At 63.7% G+C, this 18,630-nt stretch overlaps 1 protein-coding gene across 5 annotated transcripts; it reads left to right on the top strand.

Annotated features, from left to right (window-relative positions):
* Positions 1-2,619: 2,619 nt before the first annotated feature.
* On the top strand, positions 2,620-18,597 carry LOC101446435 (ATPase family AAA domain-containing protein 3A). 5 transcript variants are annotated; one of them, XR_009187378.2, is made up of 17 exons: positions 2,620-2,911; positions 6,414-6,490; positions 7,060-7,161; positions 7,422-7,481; positions 7,867-7,936; positions 8,752-8,917; positions 9,024-9,093; positions 11,056-11,211; positions 12,009-12,065; positions 12,369-12,494; positions 12,625-12,749; positions 13,082-13,133; positions 13,416-13,486; positions 14,686-14,853; positions 16,153-16,261; positions 17,406-17,551; positions 17,969-18,597. XR_009187378.2 is itself a non-coding variant. In XM_058304673.2 (16 exons), the coding sequence occupies exons 1-16, from the start codon at positions 2,716-2,718 to the stop codon at positions 18,110-18,112; spliced, it is 1,749 nt and encodes a 582-aa protein (XP_058160656.1). In that variant the 5' UTR covers positions 2,620-2,715; the 3' UTR covers positions 18,113-18,597. The 5 variants fall into 5 exon arrangements, 2 of the variants coding, with proteins under 2 accessions (XP_058160656.1, XP_058160657.1); XR_011649790.1 differs by lacking the exon at positions 17,406-17,551 and having other exon boundaries at positions 14,686-14,800; positions 17,969-18,101; XR_011649791.1 differs by lacking the exons at positions 17,406-17,551; positions 17,969-18,597 and adding an exon at positions 17,217-17,276 and having other exon boundaries at positions 14,686-14,800.
* The last annotated feature ends 33 nt before the right edge of the window (positions 18,598-18,630 follow it).

The raw sequence follows: 18,630 nt of genomic DNA, 5'->3' as shown, positions 1-18,630 counted from the left end.
TAGCCCCGTGTTGCCTCTTGTTAACCTCCTGAGACTGAAGGAGGAGACAGCAGGGCTGGGCTGGCTGGGGGACCCTGCTTTCCCTCACTGTGGTGGGGACCAGCAATCCAGGGCCCCAGCCCGCGGGCTTGTGACCATGAGGGGCTGGGCCAGGAAGCTTCTCTTCTGGCGGGGCTGGGACCTGCCCAGGGTGGGCAGAGCCGGGCGCACAGGCCAGTCCAGGCTGCAGACAGGCTGGGGCAGTGAAACCACCGGGTCCTTCTGAAAGCTGGGGAGAAGGAAGGAGGCCCAGAGGGGCTTTGGGTGGCAGCAGCGACTTCCCACTGTGAGGGGCGCCAACCACGGAAGACACGACAGGGGCCTTGCCCCACAGTGCCGGAGGGCCCTGAGGCCAGGTCTGAGGGCCATAGCTTCCCCAGGCCTGGCTGGATGCAGGGGCCTCAGACGGCCATGCCTGCTGCTCCCTGCGGGCGTGATGCCCACTCTGGGAATCCGGCCCGTTCCTGCTGGCCTGGGCTCCCAGGGGTAGCTGTGTCCTCCCAGTCTGGGCCCAAGGCTGTGGGCCAGGCTCTTCACCTGCATCTTTAACTTCTCAGTCTGTGTGGCAGGTCCTTGACGCTGGAGAACCCCCCAGAGGAGAAAATCAAGCTGTTGGTTGGGGGTGGGGGGGTGGGAACGACCATCAGTGGAACAGCACACTGCAAGCACATCTGTGACCGCTGGTTTCTGCTCCAAAAGGCCTCATGTTTTGTCAATCAAATGTGAAACATTCAAGCAGAAAGTTCATCAGCTTTCCCTTTGGGTGTCAAGTGCGTTTAGGAAAGGCATCTTTGTTCTCCTAAATGGCTTCTAATCTAAGATGTTAAATGACAAATTCAGGTAGACCAGACATTGCAGATGCCCCTTTGGAGAGTCCTAATGCTTTGACTGCTCTGAGGGGGCCACCACAGGAACCCAGGCCTGGGCCGCAAACGTCTCTGAGAGCTACAGTTGAGCAGACCTCTGCTGCTCACTTGGTTTCCCTGTAAAGCAAAATCATTGGTGATTTTCTAAAATTAGACCAAGGTAAAGGGAACTGACTTCTTATATGCAGAGCATCATTTTCCGAAGTTATTTTCCTACTTATGCAAGAAAATGTACAAGTCTGCCAAACACCTGACTGAAGGCAGAGCTGGAGGGGGCAGGCAGGGCTGTGGTTGTGTGGTGTCCGGGGACGAGGGCCTCTTACCCAGTTCTCTTCTTTGTCCTGCGAAACCCTGTTGGGTGCTGCTAAAGGTGTGCTTTGTGGCTTGGTCACAAAATCCAAGACGGAGGCCTCTGGGGAGCACCTTCTCTCTGAGAAACTCATTTAGTTTTTGTGTTTATTTGGAACAGAAACCACAGACAGAATTACGTGAGAATTTTAAACTCCCCCCCCCCCCCCCCGGTTTTATTCGGTCTTAAAATTGTTTTTATACTAGTGGGAAAAGACACTTCATTTAATTGTCTGAAATCCACCAATTCCATCAAGAAAGAACTGAGGGAAACCCTGTATCCTGCATCCAGAGCACCAGCTGCAGACATTGTGGGTTCCAATGCAATGCCCGCCCCCCAGGCTTTGTTCTCCTGGACCCCAGGTTGGTCCAGCCAGCCCCTTTTTTCACTGAAGCAGGCACAGCCTTTAAAGATGCCCAAGGAGAAGGGCTTGCCCAAAGCCAGTGACCAGAAGCCTGGAATGGGCCGCCTCCTGCAAGGGCACCCTCTCTGCTCTGTTGCTCCGTACATCTGGGGTGAGTTTTCTCTGTTCCCACTCCTTTCGAGTGACACAAGGAATCCTACAACCACCCACCATCGTTGTTTGCGGAAGACACCAAGTAAGGGGAGAGCCTGTCCTCCAACAAGTCCTTCATTGATGACCTTACCAGAGACTGGCCTGGGGCCGCGTTTCCAGCTTCTTTGATTTTATTTAGCGCCAACTGCACGCGCTAGGCACTGGGACCTCTGGATGCAGCCTCACCCGGCCTCCCTGTGACTCTCGGAGTCGCCGGACCCCAAGGCCCGCAGAACCCGGTGGGCGGCTGCGCCCTCCGCTGGACAAAGCTCCGGTCCCGAGTCGGCTTCTCTCCCGCGGTCCCCAGCCCGTGCCCGGCCAGAGCAGGGGGCGATGTGGTCGCGGAGGGCGGGTCGGGCTGGCGGGTTACACTCGGGCACGGGAGGCGGGTGGTCCAAGCGCCCCGCGCCCTCCCGGGCCTACAGTCGCCGCGGCCCCGGGCTCCCCGTGCCCATGCCCACCCCGGACGAGGCGTTTCCTGCAAAACTGCCGCCTTCCTTCTCCGCTCCCCCGGCGCCTCGCCCCGCACGGCCGTCACTGCCCGAACGCGGCCGGGCGCCCGTAGCAACGGGACACACTACCGTTACCAAGCGGAACTGACGTAAGATAGGATGCACACGCGCGCATCCGGCAATTTTGGCTCCGGGTGGCACCTGTAGTCGGCGCCTCGTCCCGCCCCTCGGAGTCGGCTCGGGCAATCGCGGCGCACGCCGAGGGACGCCCCCTTCCTCGCGGCCAATCCGAGGCCCGGCACGCGGCACGCGGTCCCAGCTTCCGTCGCGGGAGGAAGGGGCGTGACTTGCGCCTGCGCAGTGCCTGTTCCCGGCTCGCGGCGCGTGCAGGCTGCCCCGCGGCGCGCGAACCACGCTCGCGTTCGGGTCCCGGCGGCTCGCGGCTGGCCAGGCATGTCCTGGCTCTTCGGCATCAACAAGGGCCCCACAGGCGAGGGCGCGGGGCCTCCACTGCCCCTGCCGCCTGCGGCGGAGGGCGGTGGGGACCGCGGCGCCGGGGACCGGCCGGCGCCCAAGGACAAATGGAGCAACTTCGACCCGACGGGCCTGGAGCGCGCGGCCAAGGCGGCGCGCGAGCTGGAGCACTCGCGTGAGTGCGGCGGGGCCAGGCGCGGCCGACTGGGACAGGGCAGGGGTCGGTGGGGGTGGTTGGAGCCGGGCCGGGGCCAGGGGTGGGCGCACCGGCGGGGCGATGTGGGACCGGGCGGGGGTCGGCGGGGCTGGGCTGAGGGCAGGTGGCTGGCATGGTGAGGGCCCTAGAGGGCGGAGGCTCCTCACAGAGCGCGGAGCCAACGTTTCTGGAGCTGCAAGTAGGCTAGGCACTTTGCGGGCTTTTAACGCTTTTAGTATTCGGGTGTCGAGTGTGGGTGCGAAGGGGAAGTTGTGATCTCCAGGAGTGGGCTTGACCAAAACCCTCTTGGGTGCAGCAAGGTTCAGGACCGTCTTTGTCACTCTCTTGTACCTCCCTAAAAATCAGGAGCACTTAGGTTGGGGAACCGAAGCAGGTGATTTTAGAGGTTCCAGGTACCAGGTGCTGGGCTGGAACCCGGCCTTCGGTTAGTGCAGTGTGCAGGGACTGGGGCGCCTTCCACCACCGGCTGCCTCCATGAGGAACCCAGGAAGGCACGATCTGGTCGGAAGTTCAGTTTTTCTGGTGGTTGCTAGCAACTTTCTGCTAAGACGTGGAGCACACTTAGGTCCATTTGACTTTTCCGGAATGTAGAAGACACTAGAGTGGGGTGGCAGGGTCTGTAAGCAGCAGGCCAGGAGTCCTGGCTCCACCTGATGACCTTCCATGTCCAGGATCATCAAGGTGACAGCAGTGACGTGGTCTCTACCAGGTCCGTGTCCGTGTCCCCAAGTTTTATTTCTCTTTTAGGATTTAGGATTTGTAGCAATCCACTCTTTAAGAGTTTGGCATATAGAAGGCACTGAGTAGACCCTTGAATGAATGACTTTGGTGGTTCTCAGAGTTTTGTTTAAGCAGAGGAACCTTTTTCAAAGGTAATTGTATTGGGAGGCAGTAAAGCATGCAGAATCAGAGCCTTTCTGTTTTAAGGGTGGGAAAGGGCTTGGCACTTTTGGGCTTAATATCCTCTGCTTCCTTGGGGATTGAGCCTCAGAGAAGTTCCCCAAGATCTTCCGTGGCTGTGGTCTCCCCTGGGCGAGGAGCATCTAGAATATTCAGCCGTTTGTGTCCAGCTATTTGTGCCTCAGTAGGCCTAGTGTTCACTCCCCCATTAGGTTTTTGCAAGTTTGTCAGATCATTTGGTGATCAGATTGGATTGAAAAACCACAGCTGGGCTTCAAGGCGTGTGAGACGATGGCAAGCTTCTGGCATGTGATATGGTTCCTTGTTAAGTGCTTTCTGCCTCAGGCCTTGTGGGGTTTCACATGCTAACACCCAGAGTTTTGAAGTTTTCTTTCTCAGAAGCCAACCCACTTCCCATAGGCTGTGGAACAGTGCCTGTGAATAACCTGGGTGTGCCTTAGGGGAGCAGGTGAGGGGCCCTCCCTCTCTTCCTGTCTGAATTGCCCCCACATCCCTCCTGCCCTGGCCCCGCAGAGCTCCTGCCTCTGAATCGTTCTCTACCTGAGTCCCCATTGCCTTGGACTCTCCAGGCAGAGTCCTGCAGAGTGCCCTGGTTGCTGTGGGCATCGTGGGCCCTTCCTCCCGTGGATTTGGTCCCTGCCGTGGACTCTCCTTTGCTTCATTCCCGTTGTCCTTCCTGGCTTACTGCTGGGGGCGAGCTAGTACTCTCCCCGGTCTCCTGGCCCTTCTGTCCCCAAAGTACTCCCTTCCTCTGGGTGTCTCAGGCACCTCTGTAAGACTGTCCTCAGTCCACGGGCCCCCTGGGTGCCCAGCTCGACCATGCCCATGGCCAGGGCAGGGCCGGCTGGGCTCTCTCGGCCTCGATTGAGAGGAGAGGCCCTAGCTGTGGGGCTGGCCCTGGGCCTCTGCTGGACGGCTGCGTGCATCTTCCCGTCGTTCTTGCAGGCATCTGGGGGAGGGGATTCCAGTTGCTCTTTTTCCAGGTGAGAAGAAGCTGCGGGGAGGTGAGCTTCCTTTGCCACAGGTCAGGTTGTGAGTTGGACGAGGCCTGCCTGTTGGACTGCGGGGCCAGCCCAGGGAACTAAGGCCCCATCCCGGGCTGAAGAAACACTGTGAGAGGGGCTCTCCGCCCGCCAGCTGGACGGGAGGGGCCCAGAGCTTCCCTGAGCTTCTGCCCAGAGCCGGCCTGTCCAGGCAGCAACCACCCCAGGAAGCGCCTGTGGGGCCTCTGAGGGGTGGTCCTCACGGCCTTGCAGCCTCGGGCCATTTCACCTCCCAAAGGGAGGAAGACCTGCTCCATGGGCAGATGCCAGACTCTGGCTAGCGACGGTGCCAGCTGCTGTTGGGGTCGAGGATGCCCGTGTCCACAGCTTGCTCCGAAGCCTCAGGAGATACAGCAGTCTCTGGGTGGATAGAGGGGTGGATGTGTGCAAAGCGGGGGCCCAGATGGGTGCTGCAGGAAGGGGACATGGGTTTCTTTTACTTCGTTAGAGAAGTTGTGGATTTATAGAACACCACACATCAAACAAAATTTCTGTGTGCTCATCTGTTATTAGCACTTTGTGGCGATATGAAATATTTGTTACAATTGATAAAGGCAGTGTCTGTAACTGTAGACCAGTTTGTCTTACATGTCACTGTGTAGTGCAGGTACACGCCTCTTTGCTTTTTTTAATTTGTATTCTGTTACCATTCTTACAACCTTTCACCCACATTTAGGCATGTTTCAGTGTTGTTTATTCTGTTCACAGTGTCCTGCTGTCATCACCACTGTGTTACCAAAGCATGTCATTTTTCCAAATAGGAACTCTGGATATTTTAAACCTTAACTTCTTATTCCTTATTACCACCCTGTCTACTAGTAGTTTGTTTTAGGTTCTAATTCTGTGAGTTTGTTTCTTTGTGTTATTTCACATTAGATCACACCATGTCTATTTTCCAGTTGTTTTTTTGTGTGGTTTTTTTTCTATCTGTTTGTTTTTAGGAGGTACTTGGGATCAAACCCAGGAGCTCGTACTTGGGAAGCAGATGCTCAACCACGCAAGCTACATCCACTCCCTTCAACAATATTTTTATGTCTGAAACTTCTGTTGCTTTTTCAGCTGGGAGAGAGTAGGAGCCTGGTGTCTCTCAGACACTTGAACGCTGATGTGTGTCAGTTCTTTATGGATGAGACACACACAGGAAACACAACCTCTGTGCAAGTGGACTCACACCCACCTGCATACATGGCACATGAAGAGTTGTCACCCCGAGTTTTTAGTTTTGGTTTTTATTCATTTGTTACTTAAAAGATAAACTTACTTGATGTAAAGCACAAAGGATATCCTAGCTGATGGCTGGGAAACGACCACTGTTGTTGACCTGCCTTTTGTGATGAGTGTGGCAGCCTTGCCTGGTGAGGCCCTCGTGTGGGATAAAGGGAGGGCAGTGACCGTGGGGGGTGGCAAGAGCCAGAAGGGCAGCACACATGTGGTGGAGCCCCGGAGGCCCCTGCCAGTTCCCGCTCGGCTGCAGTGACGGGCTGATCTTCCCGTAGGCCATGCCAAGGAGGCCCTGAGTCTTGCCCAGATGCAGGAGCAGACGCTGCAGCTGGAGCAGCAGTCCAAGCTGAAAGTGAGTGAGGCGGGGGCCGCAGGGGCAGGGGAGGCCCCGGGAGGTGGCAGTGCACTTGGACAACAGGCTGGCGTGCCGGGCGGCAGCTGGCCTGCGAATGCAGCTCTGGCTGATGGAAGGAAGGGAGCAGAGCGAGGCCAAAGATGCGGCACTGGCCACAGCCTCTCGGTCTGGAGGAAACTAGCAGGAAAGGCAGGGCAGGTGGGCCCGGCTAGTCTCTGAGGGCGTGTGGCCTGGCTGGCAGGTCCAGCACCATCTTGCCTTGTCTCTCTGCGTCTGGTAGGCCCCTTGGTGCTGGAGCCCATGGAGACCTTAGGGGAGGCTCAGGCCTGTGCCCCCAGCGGCCCCCATGTAAAGTGGTCAGGGCTGAGGATGCAACCTGGGCAGCTGAGACCATCAGGGCCAGGCCAGGCTGTGCCAGGAGCTGGCCCCCTGCCTGCGGGTCTGGACTTGCTTGTGGCCTGAGCCTGGTGAGGTCACTGCTGAGAGCTGATGGGGCTGAGGGAAGCACAGGCTGAGGCTTCCTGGGAGGCCCTGCGCCCTGGTTTGCAGCGTGCTCCGCTCCGCAGGAGTACGAGGCCGCCGTGGAGCAGCTGAAGAGTGAGCAGATCCGCGTGCAGGCCGAGGAAAGGAGGAAGACGCTGAGCGAGGAGACCCGGCAGCACCAGGCCGTAAGGCGCGCTTGGGGCGCGGCGGGGTTCCGGGGCCAGCTCCGGTCTCTTTCTGGGCCTGTGGGAGGGCACCCGCCTCCACCAGCCAACTGCAGCACACGACTCAGCACCCGAGCGTGACGGGCGTGCTGGCTGTGCACTGGGAATCTCGTGCTGGAGGGGAGGGGCTGCACCCTCTGAGTGCTCGCTCCCTGGGGTGGCATCAGCCTGCCAGCATCCCTGGCCACAGCTCTTGCTCTCATGGCTGTCTCCCTCCCCAGCGGGCTCAGTACCAGGACAAGTTGGCCCGGCAGCGCTACGAGGACCAGCTGAGGCAGCAGGTGAGCCAGGCCCACCTGAGAGCATGGGGCCTCGGGGGCAGTGTGGGGCTGCTTGGTTAGCGGTGTGTGCCAGGCTCTGAAGGGGCTTGACTCGGGCACCTGCACACGTGCGTGCACGGGCCCCATGGCAGGGGCAGACCTTCGGCCGGCCATGGTGGTCCCCGCAAGGTGGATGCCTTCTGGGGGTGCTGGGGATCACAGTGGGCGCTCGGGAGGGCCAGCGGAGCAGAACTGAGGGGTGCCCCCGGGTCGAGGGGAGGGCTCTGGGGCGCCAGCGGACGTGAGCGAGCACCGCCGCCTGGAGCACCTGCACCTCTTGGGTGGGTTCTGGTCGCTTTTGTTGTGATTTCAAAGCGTTTATCTCGCTCTTGTGGCTTCTTCTCAGCAAGCCCTCAACGAGGAGAACTTACGAAAGCAGGAGGAATCCGTGCAGAAGCAGGAGGCGATCCGCCGAGGTACAGCCGTGCCCTGTGGGGGCCTGGGGGCAGCGTGGCGGCGGCAGGTGTGGGCTGTGTGCTTAGTCGGAGGCACGCGTGCGTTCCCTTAAAAGGGCTGTTGTTGCAGGCAGAATTGCTTTAGCCACTCTGGTCCCCAAGGAGCGTCTAAGCAGCGTGTGTGGGGCTTGAAGCTTGCGTCAGGGGCCCCCTCGCCAGGCACGGGCTTGGAGCGCTCCGTCTCCCTGGTCCTGTGGCGTGGGGCGCAGACAAGCCGTGGGCGCGTCCAAGTGAGGCCCCTGCACCTCCTGGGCCCCCAGGGCTGTTTACCTGGAGGGGTCCTTAGGGGTTTTCCCCACCCTGCGGCAAAGGTCCAGCTCATCCTGTAGCCGTGGACATAAGTGCAGTGTTGGGGTGCAGCTGTGTCCACACGGAAACCTCCGGTGTCTCTGCGGCAGAGAACTTGGAGCCCTTGTCTCGCTTACACCGCCTTGCAGCGGTGCAGGACATGGGCTCACTGCCAGCCTCGTGCCTAGTGCACCGACAGGCACGTTTGAGCGGGTCAGTCTTGGTATTTTGGTGGACTTATTTCCATGTAGTTGGTTTTTTTTGTAGTTTCCTGCCTTTTATTCTGTGCCCTTATAAGTGCTGCTTTGGGAAGCCTGCCCGGGTTCCTCAGGAGACAGAGGGGCCTAAATCAGCCCACCCACCCGAGGGCCTACTGGAGAGCCCCTGCCTGGGGCAGGCCCTGGAGAGGGGGGCTGTGACGGCGGTGTGAGCAGAGCGAGGCTGGCAGGGCTGCGGTGAGGGCTGTGGCTGAGCACCGCTCCCCACAGCCACCGTGGAGCACGAGATGGAGCTGCGGCACAAGGGCGAGATGCTGCGGGTGGAGGCAGAGGCCCGTGCCCGGGCCAAGGCCGAGCGCGAGAACGCCGACATCATCCGCGAGCAGATCCGGCTGAAGGCCGCCGAGCACCGCCAGACCGTGCTGGAGTCCCTGAGGTGCGGGCACAGCCTGCCGCAGGCCAGGTGGCCCCTGTCACGTGGGACCTGGGGCCTCCACCACCCGGCCCATCCCCACCCGGTCCCGTTGCTGTTTCCCGCACAGGACAGCCGGCACCCTGTTTGGTGAAGGGTTCCACGCCTTTGTGACAGACTGGGACAAAGTTACTGCCACGGTAAGCCCTGCCCTGAGCTCCCGGGTGGCTGTGCCTGTCTCCTGCTGGCCGGGGAGACCTTGGCACCTGGTGCCACCCCGAGCTCGCTGCCGCCTGCGGGGGAAGGCACAGGGGCCGGGCTGAGCTCATGGGGCTTGGGGGTTCTCTAGCAGTTCAGCCGGGCCTGGCAAGGCGGGCTCAGAACCTCGATGCCAGCGTCTCACCGAGAGGCGTCCAGGGAGGCCTTGGAGGGGTGGCGCTTCGTCTTCTCTCCCTGGAGACCCCCACTGCACTGCAAGGCCCAGCTGGCCACCTGGAAGCCCCAACAGGCTTGCTCTGCGCTGTGGGCGCTGCTGGGGGCTGGGACGGGAAGGCAGGCCCTGGCACGGCCCTCGCTGCCGGGACTCGTTCCTTCCACTCCGTTAATGTCTCAGCGTTGCACGGTGAGGGCTTCCTGCCTTTGGCAGAAGCGCCGGGTACTGTCTGTCCGCTGTATCCACGCACACCTCCACCCTGGACATCCGTCGCGACACCGGTGCTCGCAGCACGCAGGGCAGGGGTGACGGTGCGGGGCAGCTGCCAAGAGGTCCTTAAACCCCTTGCCTGGCCAGCCCTCGGTGTGGCTCTGTGCTCTGCTGGGTGCTTCCAGCCAAGGGCCAGCTTGGCGCCTGCGAGTGAGCGCTGGGGTACTGACGAGAGCAGGACAACAACTGGGTGGAGAGACGGGCCTGGGCGCTGCTGGGTGATGTCACCTCCCAGCAGGGGCACGTGTGGGCGGCGCAGCCCGCGGGTGGTTGGGGCAGGTGTGGGGGCCGAGGGGGCTGGGGCTGTCCCGAGCTGTGGAGGCAGGCGGTCAGGAGCCCTTGCTGGGTCTTGCTGGGAAAGTGCCCGACCACCCGGGTTAAGCGGAGGCCGGCTGGGGGCCTACTCCCTGCCCCCTTGGGGGTCTTTCCACACTCGCTAGCTCTCTGCGGCCTTGAGCTGCCTCCTGGCGTGCTCCTGTCCGTGGCCCGCTGGGTGTCCTGGTGCCTCCCTCTTTGGTCTCCTGCGGGTGGCGAGCCCTGAGAGCGAGCCTCTGATTTGCTTGTGGCTGCCCCTTGGTCCTGGCGCACAGCCGGTGCTCAGGGCTGCTGGCGCCATCCCTTGGGGCCTGCTGCGCCCCGGCCTGCCTCACTCTGGGCGCAGGGTCTGCCCTGGCCCACTCCTTCCTGCCCCTTCCCGGCCTCTTCCCAGCCTGCGGCCTTTGTCTTCTTCTTGTCCCATCCGGCTCCCCACGGACGGGCTTTGCCTGGAGGTTGGCCCTGCCGTGGCTCCCCTCCTGCAGTTGTCCCTCACCGAGGTGCCCTCTGCCCTCGGGGGCCCGGCTGGGAAGTGGACAGGTTCAAAACCACTGTTGGCCAGCCCCACCCTGCTCAGATGGCGACTCCTGAGCCCCTGGGGGTCTCGAGGGCAGCAGGGGCCCGTCTCTGCTGGGCCATTCGCCGAGAACCTCTGCCATCCCCCCCCGGACTGGCGTGCATTCGTTGTTGTGCGTTCCGTGTCGTGTCCTGGGCTGGTTGTCTCTGCCCACGTGCCACCGGGCCGTGCTCTGTGGCTTCTGCCAAGGCGTCGCTGTCTCGGGGCTCGTGGCATCGGTGTGCAGGTGGAGAGGGGGTACCTGCTGCTTCCTGGGGAGCCTGAGGGAGCCCATAGCGCAGCCCCCCTGCTTGGAGCCCTCGTTCACTCTGTGCGCTGTGTGAGCACCACCGCGCCCGGTGCTCTGAGGTGCTCTGCAGTCCTGGGCGCGAGGCAGCGGCGCCCGAAGGGTCAGTGTGGGGCGGCGAGAGGCGGCGCTCGCAGGTGCCCTGGCTGGCGCCTGTGCGCTGGGGTCTGTCTAGACGGGGCAGGAGCCCAGGTCTCATGGGCTCCAGAAGGCCGGGGTGCGCTGGTCGGGCGCTTCGGGGCTGCCGGGGGCCCCTGGTCACCTGCCCCCGCCCTGCTCAGGTGGCAGGCCTGACGCTGCTGGCCGTGGGGGTCTACTCGGCCAAGAACGCCACCTCCGTCGCCAGCCGCTACGTGGAGGCCCGGCTTGGGAAGCCCTCGCTGGTGAGAGAGACGTCCCGCTTCTCCCTCCTGGGGGCCCTGAGGCACCCCGTGCAGGTGAGCCCGCGGCCCCCCGCCCCCAGCCCCAGCCCTGTGTCCCCCGCGGCTCACGCCCCGCCGCCCCACCCCGCGCCCGTGCCAGGCGCGCTCCTGCCCGGCGCGCGCTCGCCTGCCCCACCCCGCGCCCGTGCCAGGCGCGCTCCTGCCAGGCGCGCGCTCGCCGCCCCACCCCGCGCCCGTGCCAGGCGCGCTCCTGCCAGGCGCGCGCTCGCCGCCCCACCCCGCGCCCGTGCCAGGCGCGCTCCTGCCAGGCGCGCGCTCGCCGCCCCACCCCGCGCCCGTGCCAGGCGCGCTCCTGCCCGGCGCGCTCCTGCCGCGCTCTCTTAACTCAGAGCCATTAGGACTCTCTTCTCTTCTGTGCCTGGACCTGCCCGCTCTGCCCGGCGTGGCCTCGAGGACTGTGTCGGCAGCAGTGGACGGCCCCTCTGGGTCTGCCCTGGCCCCCTGGGGACCGTCGGCGCCAGCATGGCCCCCCCGACGGGGCGTGGGCATGAGAAGCGGCGTGTGTGGCCGCCCTCCCGTGGGTCCCCACAGCAGGCTGTGGTGGGCACCTGAGAACCTGTCCTCTCTGGAGAGGGCCTAGAAGACTTGGGGCTCACCCGGACCCCCACATCCGCCCCCAAACCAGCGCCCTATGCAGGCCCAGCGTTTCTTCATGGGAGGGGGACGCGGCACAGGCCGCTCAGCAGTTTTCGCTCCCCAGGGCCCGCCCCTCCCGCGCTGGCAGCCCCCGCCTGCCCCGCTCGTCCTTCCCGTCGCCTCTGGTCTCCCGACCACGTGCCCTCCCCCTGCAGGTCACCAGGCGGCTGCTCAGCAAGCCCCAGGACGCGCTGGAGGGCGTCGTTCTCAGCGTAAGTGGCCGACGTGGGTCCAGCCCCTCTTTCCTCCGGGCACTCCGTCTCCTGCACTCCAGAGGGGTCACTGAGCAGGCCAAGCCCGCCCGCCCCACCTCCTCGGGCACCAGTGGATCTGCCACCCAAAGCAGCGCTCGTGGCACCTCCTGAGCCTCGTCTGAGACAAGCCCAGGCGGACACTGGGGACAGAGGCCGAGGCAGGGACGGCTGCTCCCGCGCCCTGCGCCCTTCCCTACACAGCGGCCGGCTAGGACTGGGCCTGGCAAGCGGTGCGCCCACCGAGCTCTCCTTTCTGTGCAGCCCCAGCTGGAGGAGCGGGTCCGGGACATCGCGATAGCCACGCGGAATACCCGAAGGAACAAGAGCGTGTACCGGAACGTTCTGATGTACGGGCCCCCTGGGACGGGCAAGACGCTGTTTGCCAAGGTAGGGCAGGGGCTGCCCTGGTAGGGAAGGGGCCTCCCCGCGCTCACGCACCCCAGCTCCGTGCTCTGTGGGCGCAGGCGGCGCATGCGGCCGGAGGGCGTGGGCACCACGGTTTGTCTGTCCCCCCCAGAAACTCGCGCTGCACTCGGGCATGGACTACGCCATCATGACGGGTGGTGATGTAGCGCCCCTGGGGCGGGAAGGCGTGACTGCCGTGCACAAGGTCTTCGACTGGGCCAGCACCAGCCGGCGAGGGTGAGTGGCTGCCCGCGGGGCGCCCCCGGCCCTGCCTGGACCCCGCGTCCAGGCCTGCTTCTGCCTGAGCGGGACGGGCCCTGGGTCTCGTGCGACCCCTTCCCCGTGGCCCCGTGGCTACTCGGACCTGGTTTCCCGCTCGGGGCGGCTGCCTGGATCCCCTTCGGGTCTGGGGTGCTAATTGGACAGCTCCCCCGGAGAGAGGGGGTCAGCGCGCCGGCGCCCTGTCGGCGTGGGGGGCCAGCTTCTGTGACGAGCCTGTCTGCGCTCCCGACGGGCGCTGCTGCCTGCCTGGTCCTCCTGCCCTCACACCGCTGCTCTGCCCTCCACAGCCTCTTGCTGTTTGTGGACGAGGCGGATGCCTTTCTCAGGAAGCGTGCAACCGTGAGTGTCCTGGGCTCCTGGCCGGGGGGAGCTGGGGCTGGGCGCACGGGCTCCTGGGCTCCACATCTGGAGGCCCCCTCTGGCGGACAGAGCCCGGCAGGCCCGCAGGGACCAGGGACCCAGTGTCCACGCGCTTGGCTGGCTTGCGGTCCAGACACACACCTTGGGGTTTGCCTGGTGGGTCAGCGGCCCAGCTGCCCTGAGCGCCTTCCCGTGGCCTCCTGCGTGCTGCACCGCCCCCAGCCCCAGCCGCCCCCTCACACCCCGGCCCCTGCTTTGCAGGAGAAGATCAGCGAGGACCTGCGGGCCGCCCTGAACGCCTTCCTGCACAGGACGGGCCAGCACAGCAGCAAGTGAGGGCCTGCCCGGGGCTGGCGGCGGGCTGGGCTCCGCTTCTGCGCGTCGTCATGTTTGCGCCTTGCCACGGCCCTTTGCAGAGGGGGAGGCTGGCGTGGCGGTGCTCCCCGCCATGAGGGGGCCTGGCAGGACGGCGCCAACAGGCACTGGCGCCCCCTCGTCGGGCCGAGGCGTTCCCTCCAGCTCGTTCCCAGGCCCCCTCGTGCTCCACAGCACGTCTCCACGAGTGACTTTCAAAACGGCCGAGCGTGGTGGTCGTTCGCCGTGTCAGGATTTATGCGTTGGGTGGGTGCAGCTGATGGCAGAGGAGAAGCTGGTGGCCGCTGGTCAGAGGTCCTGAGCCTCGAGGACCTGACCTGTCCAGGCCACAGGCTCGGTTCTTGGAGAGGGTCAGTGTGGGCTTCAGCTCTTCATCGCGCGAGGCTGAGTCAGGACGACCTCTGGGTCGAGTCCAGGCTCAGCGAACCATGTTGTTGAGGCTCGGCGCCATCTCGAGGCGTCCTGGGGCCGGCAGCGGGGCCTCCGTGCAGGACGGCTTCAGAGACGCTTCGAGGTCCTCATCAGAATAAAATGGCTAATTATTCAGTAAAATCATTACGATCTGTATTTTCTCACCAAGAGTGACTTTTACATATTTATAACCAAGTGTGTAACAGTGACTGTAGGTTTTCGCTTTTGAATACTGTCAAAAAGCCACTAATGGTTGAGATCGTGTCTAAGCAGGTCCCTTTGTGTGAAGACCAGGTAACCTGAGGCCCCTGTAAGCTGGTGGCACCAGCAGGTGGCCAGAAGGGAGAAGGGCCGGCTCGGCCCGGGCCGGCTCCACCCCTCTGATTGTCCAGGGGCTTCCGGATGAAAGGCCGCTGAGTTGGCTCGGGCGATTGAGCGCCAGCCTCACACACGGGAGGTCTTGGGTTCAGTTTCTGGTGCCTAAAAACAAAAACGAGCCAGCAAGGCAACCCTCAGGGAGGCTGACGTGGCTCCTGGCTGAGCAGGGGCCGGGTCTAATCCCTGGCCCTCTGGCACCTCGGAAAAAACCCAAAACGCTGTTGGGTCTGAGCCTTCTCAGGTGCGCTTAAGCCTGCAGAATCCCTTCAGAGGGTCTCGGAAACCCACCCGTGCTCTCCAGAGGAGCAGAGCGGCCGTGCAGCCCGGGGTCCGGGCGGGCTCATCGCTGCGTCTGCTTGGCCGGCAGGTTCATGCTCGTCCTGGCCAGTAACCAGCCCGAGCAGTTCGACTGGGCCATCAACGACCGCGTCGACGAGATGGTCAGCTTCGGCCTGCCGCAGCGGGAGGAGCGGGAGCGCCTGGTGAGGATGTATTTTGACAAGTATGTTCTTAAGCCAGCCACGGAAGGGAAGCAGTAAGTGTCCACGCCCCCGCCCTGGAGCCCACCCCCCTCGGGCCCCTCCCCACCCATGGGGGGATGGTTGCCTCCAGCTGCCTCGTCTCTGGGTCTGGCTGCTTCACTGCCCTCATGGTCTCGTGTGGTGTTGTCCCGCTGGCACCCTGCCCAGTGGAGACCCGTCACCACCTGCCCTGCCCTCACGGGGCCCTGGCGGGCCGGCTGGTTTCACCTGCGCGCTCTGCGCGTGGAGGCCGTGAGGCGGGCGGCTGCACTGCCTGAACCCTCTGCTGTGCCGCACGGGCGTGCAGTGGGCCCAGCTCACCTGGGGGTCTGCTTCTCGTCCCTGGCCCTCGGGCCCACCTGGAGCCCCCGGTGAGCAAGAGCAGCCCCTGCACACCTCCAGGGCTGGGCCGCGCAGCCCGCAGTCAGGCCTCACGCCCCTGCGCTGTCAGGGAGTGCCCCGGCCCTGCTCCGGCCGCTGTGCCTGTTCTCGGGCCTGCTCCTCTGTTCCGGGCCGACCTGGCCCTGCCCTGTCCCCTGGGCCCAGCCTCCGTTTCTTGGCTGCCCTGACAACTGCGCACATTACTGCTGCTGTGCACGTTCCTGCCACGGCCGCGGCCTGTGACCTGAGGGCTCTTGGCTTTTTCTACGACTGTTTTTCTTCCAGGCTTGCTTTTCCCCCAGAAACCTGTGAGCTCGGGGAGGAGCCGGAGGTTAGCTCTCAGAGCCTCCCTCATGTGAGACTGCTCACGGATTGGAAGTTCACCATTTCTGGGGTTTTTAACCTGCCGGGTGTGGTTCCAGCACTGACTGGGTGGCAGGATGGAGGTGTCACCCTGCCTTTGGGGATGAGGGGGTGGGAAACTGGGCCGTGGTATGTGCACCCCAGGAGCTGCCCTCCCCTGGTCTTGGGTGGGCTCCAGACCTGACCCCCAACCCCAGAGGTGGTTGGGGGAGCACCCTGGCCACACTCTTAACTGCCCGGCTCCCGCTAGACAGGGCCAGGTCAGTGGGTCAGAGCGAGGCGCGTGGGCTGGCTGCGTGCGGAGGGTGTCGGGGCTTTCAGAAGGCTGGCTCTGGTTGTGGACCCAACGGTGCGTGTCCGCGGTGCCATGTGTGTCGGGTTGTGCAGCCGCGGGTGGCTGTGTGAACTGTGTCAGCAAGTGTGCATTGCCACATGGGGGTTGTGTGTCCGTGTTCACCCATGTGTGTCCACATACAAACGTGTATGGCTGTGCGGGAGCCGTCCATGGCCACGAGTGCTTTGGAGCCTCAGCCTCGCGGTGGCTCTACCTGGACACTCCTTGTCCCCAGGCGCTTGAAGCTGGCCCAGTTTGACTATGGGAAGAAGTGCTCGGAGATTGCCCAGCTCACAGAGGGCATGTCGGGCCGTGAGATCTCCCAGCTCGCCGTGGCCTGGCAGGTGAGTTGGGGCTCAGCCAGGGGCTGCCATGGGGAGAGGTGCTCAGCGTGGCCCCAGCTGCCAGGGCCTCTTGCCCTCCCCCGCAGCGCCGCCTCCTTGTGAGGTGCTGCCTCCACGTTCTGCCGCCTGGGGGGACACTGGGGCTTCAGGAATCATTGGGCCCCATGTGGCCCACACATTTTGAGCTCTGGGACACGGGCCGCGCCCCACAACGCAACCACCTGCAGACTAGGACGGCGCAGGTAGGGGCCCTGCAGCTGGGCAGGAGCAAGGGCACAAGCAGGTTTGCACGTGGAGCCTCGGCTCTGGGAGGAGGTGCGGGCTCAGCTCGGCACCCACCGGACTTGGCCAGGATGCCGCCTCCAGCTCCGCAGAGAGGACAGGCTTCTTGCTTCCAGTGCTGAGGCGAGTCGGCGGGCAGCAGAGGCCCCAAGGTGATCCAGTGGTGACTCAGGACTGTCTTGCCTGCCTGGGAGCACCCGTGGGCATCGAGGCTTTAGGAAAAGTTTCATGTAGACCCGGGGATGTGGTCTGTCCAGGAGGGCTTGGGCGGTTGTAGCAGCAGCTCAGTGGGCTGCCCTGGGGTAGGGGCCCTGGGCCCCCAAGGAGCAGGGCTGTAGCCTCCGGAAGTTGTTTGCTCCGTGGTCTGCAGAAGAGCTGGGCACGCGGGAGACTGAGGCAGAGCGGGATAGGGCACACTGCTGTGACAAAGCCCCGCTGGGGGCCAGCTGGGGGCACGGCCACGGGCCATCCTTGCTTGGGGCCTGGGCTGCTGAGGGGGGCCTGTGGGCCGAGCCGGGCGTGCCCTTGAGGCGCGGTTTCTGGAAGCCAAAGCCGCTGAGCAAACGCTGCTCGTGTCCTTGCCGCTTCCCTCCCTCTGGCTGAGTGTGGGAGCAGAGAACGGGGTCACTGGGCTGCTCCCGCTCCTTAACTTCTAATTTTTCTTACTTTTTAGCACAGATGTATGTTTCAGAAGAGGGAGAAAGACGGTTCTCACCCGTGCCCTGCCCCCTGCAGTTTTCGTTAGTGGGTGTTAGGGTTGTGTTACTCACTGAAGGATGTGGTCTGCATTGCAGTTTGCTCCTGGGTTTTTTAAGATTTTTGTCGTGGTTACGTAGATAAAATGAAACCTTTTCCTGTTCAGCCGCTCCCGGTGTGCAGTGGTGTCCATCTCATTCACGTGTGTGCCACCCTCACCACAACTTCCTGTGCACTGGTCGTGTGACCTCCATCCCCTCCCTGCCTGCGCACTCACCTTGGGCTCCCGTCAAGCGAGCTCAGGCCCTCGAGGTGTGGGGCAGCCCGAGGCCCTTGTCCTGGGAGCTGGTCTCTGCTCGGCCCTGCCCGGGGCCCTTCCTGCCTCCCGCCTGCCCTTGCCCGCTCGGGGGCCTGGGCTGGGGTTCCTCTCATGATGGGCATGGGGGTGTGGCTTGGGGAGGAAGACCCTGAGCTGAGGTGGGGGCCTCGTCACATGTCCAGGGGATCTGCCGCCACAGGACCGCCCATCTATGCTGGCACCGACCCCCCACCAGTGGGCAGGGCTCCCCTCGAGTCCTGTTGGCCCGCCTGGTCTCCCAGGGGCGCAGCGCTGGTCTCCAGGGGTGCGTGAGGGCAGTGGGGGGGTCGGCCAGGGTGATGCCGCTGGCAGGGGTGCCAGGTGCCTCCTGGGCTCTGGGCCCAGCCCCACTTAGTGCCCCTTTCCTGCAGGCCATGGCGTATGCCTCGGAGGACGGCGTCCTCACCGAGGCCATGATGGATGCGCGAGTCCAGGATGCCCTCCAGCAGCACCAGCAGAAGATGCAATGGCTGAAGGCTGAGCAGCCAGCGGACAGCAGGCCCCAGCGCCCCTGAGCCCTGGGCGAAGCAGGCGGCATCTGGGGACAGACTAGGGTCGACGAGCGGCCGACACCCCTCCGCCTGGCTCCTGCCACGGCTGCGTGTGGCACCAGCTGCCGCCGTGTCGTGGCTGCTCCCTGCAGGCTTCTGGGAGGCAGGCCTGGAACCCATTCCCTTGGCAGTGGGGGCTCTGGGCCTCTGGCCCCCGGCAGCCTGGCCTGGCGGTGGGCGGTGACGGCGCAGTCTTCGAGGAAAGGAGCTGTGGGGCTGCAGGCCCGGCTGCCCCGTGTTGGTGCCCGGCGCTCGGGGAGCAGATCGCCCCCTTGGCCGGGCTGTGCCTTGGCCTGCTCCTGACGCGCCGGAGGGGGTAGCTGGGGGACCGCAGCCTGCCGGGTGCAGTGTGGCCCTGGTAACCTGCCGGTGCTGCTGAGGGCGCTGAGGGCGGGCGCAGGGCCCAGGGGCAGCGCAACCTTCAGACGCTAATAAAAACTCTGAATCAAGGTCTCTGCTCCTGTTCCCGCGCTGACGCAAGG

This window comes from Dasypus novemcinctus, chromosome 9 (assembly GCF_030445035.2).
Source record: "Dasypus novemcinctus isolate mDasNov1 chromosome 9, mDasNov1.1.hap2, whole genome shotgun sequence".
Taxonomy (NCBI): Eukaryota; Metazoa; Chordata; class Mammalia; order Cingulata; family Dasypodidae; genus Dasypus; species Dasypus novemcinctus.
The sequence above is the reverse complement of the archived record's forward strand: the minus strand, read 5'-3'. Positions and strand labels throughout refer to the sequence as shown.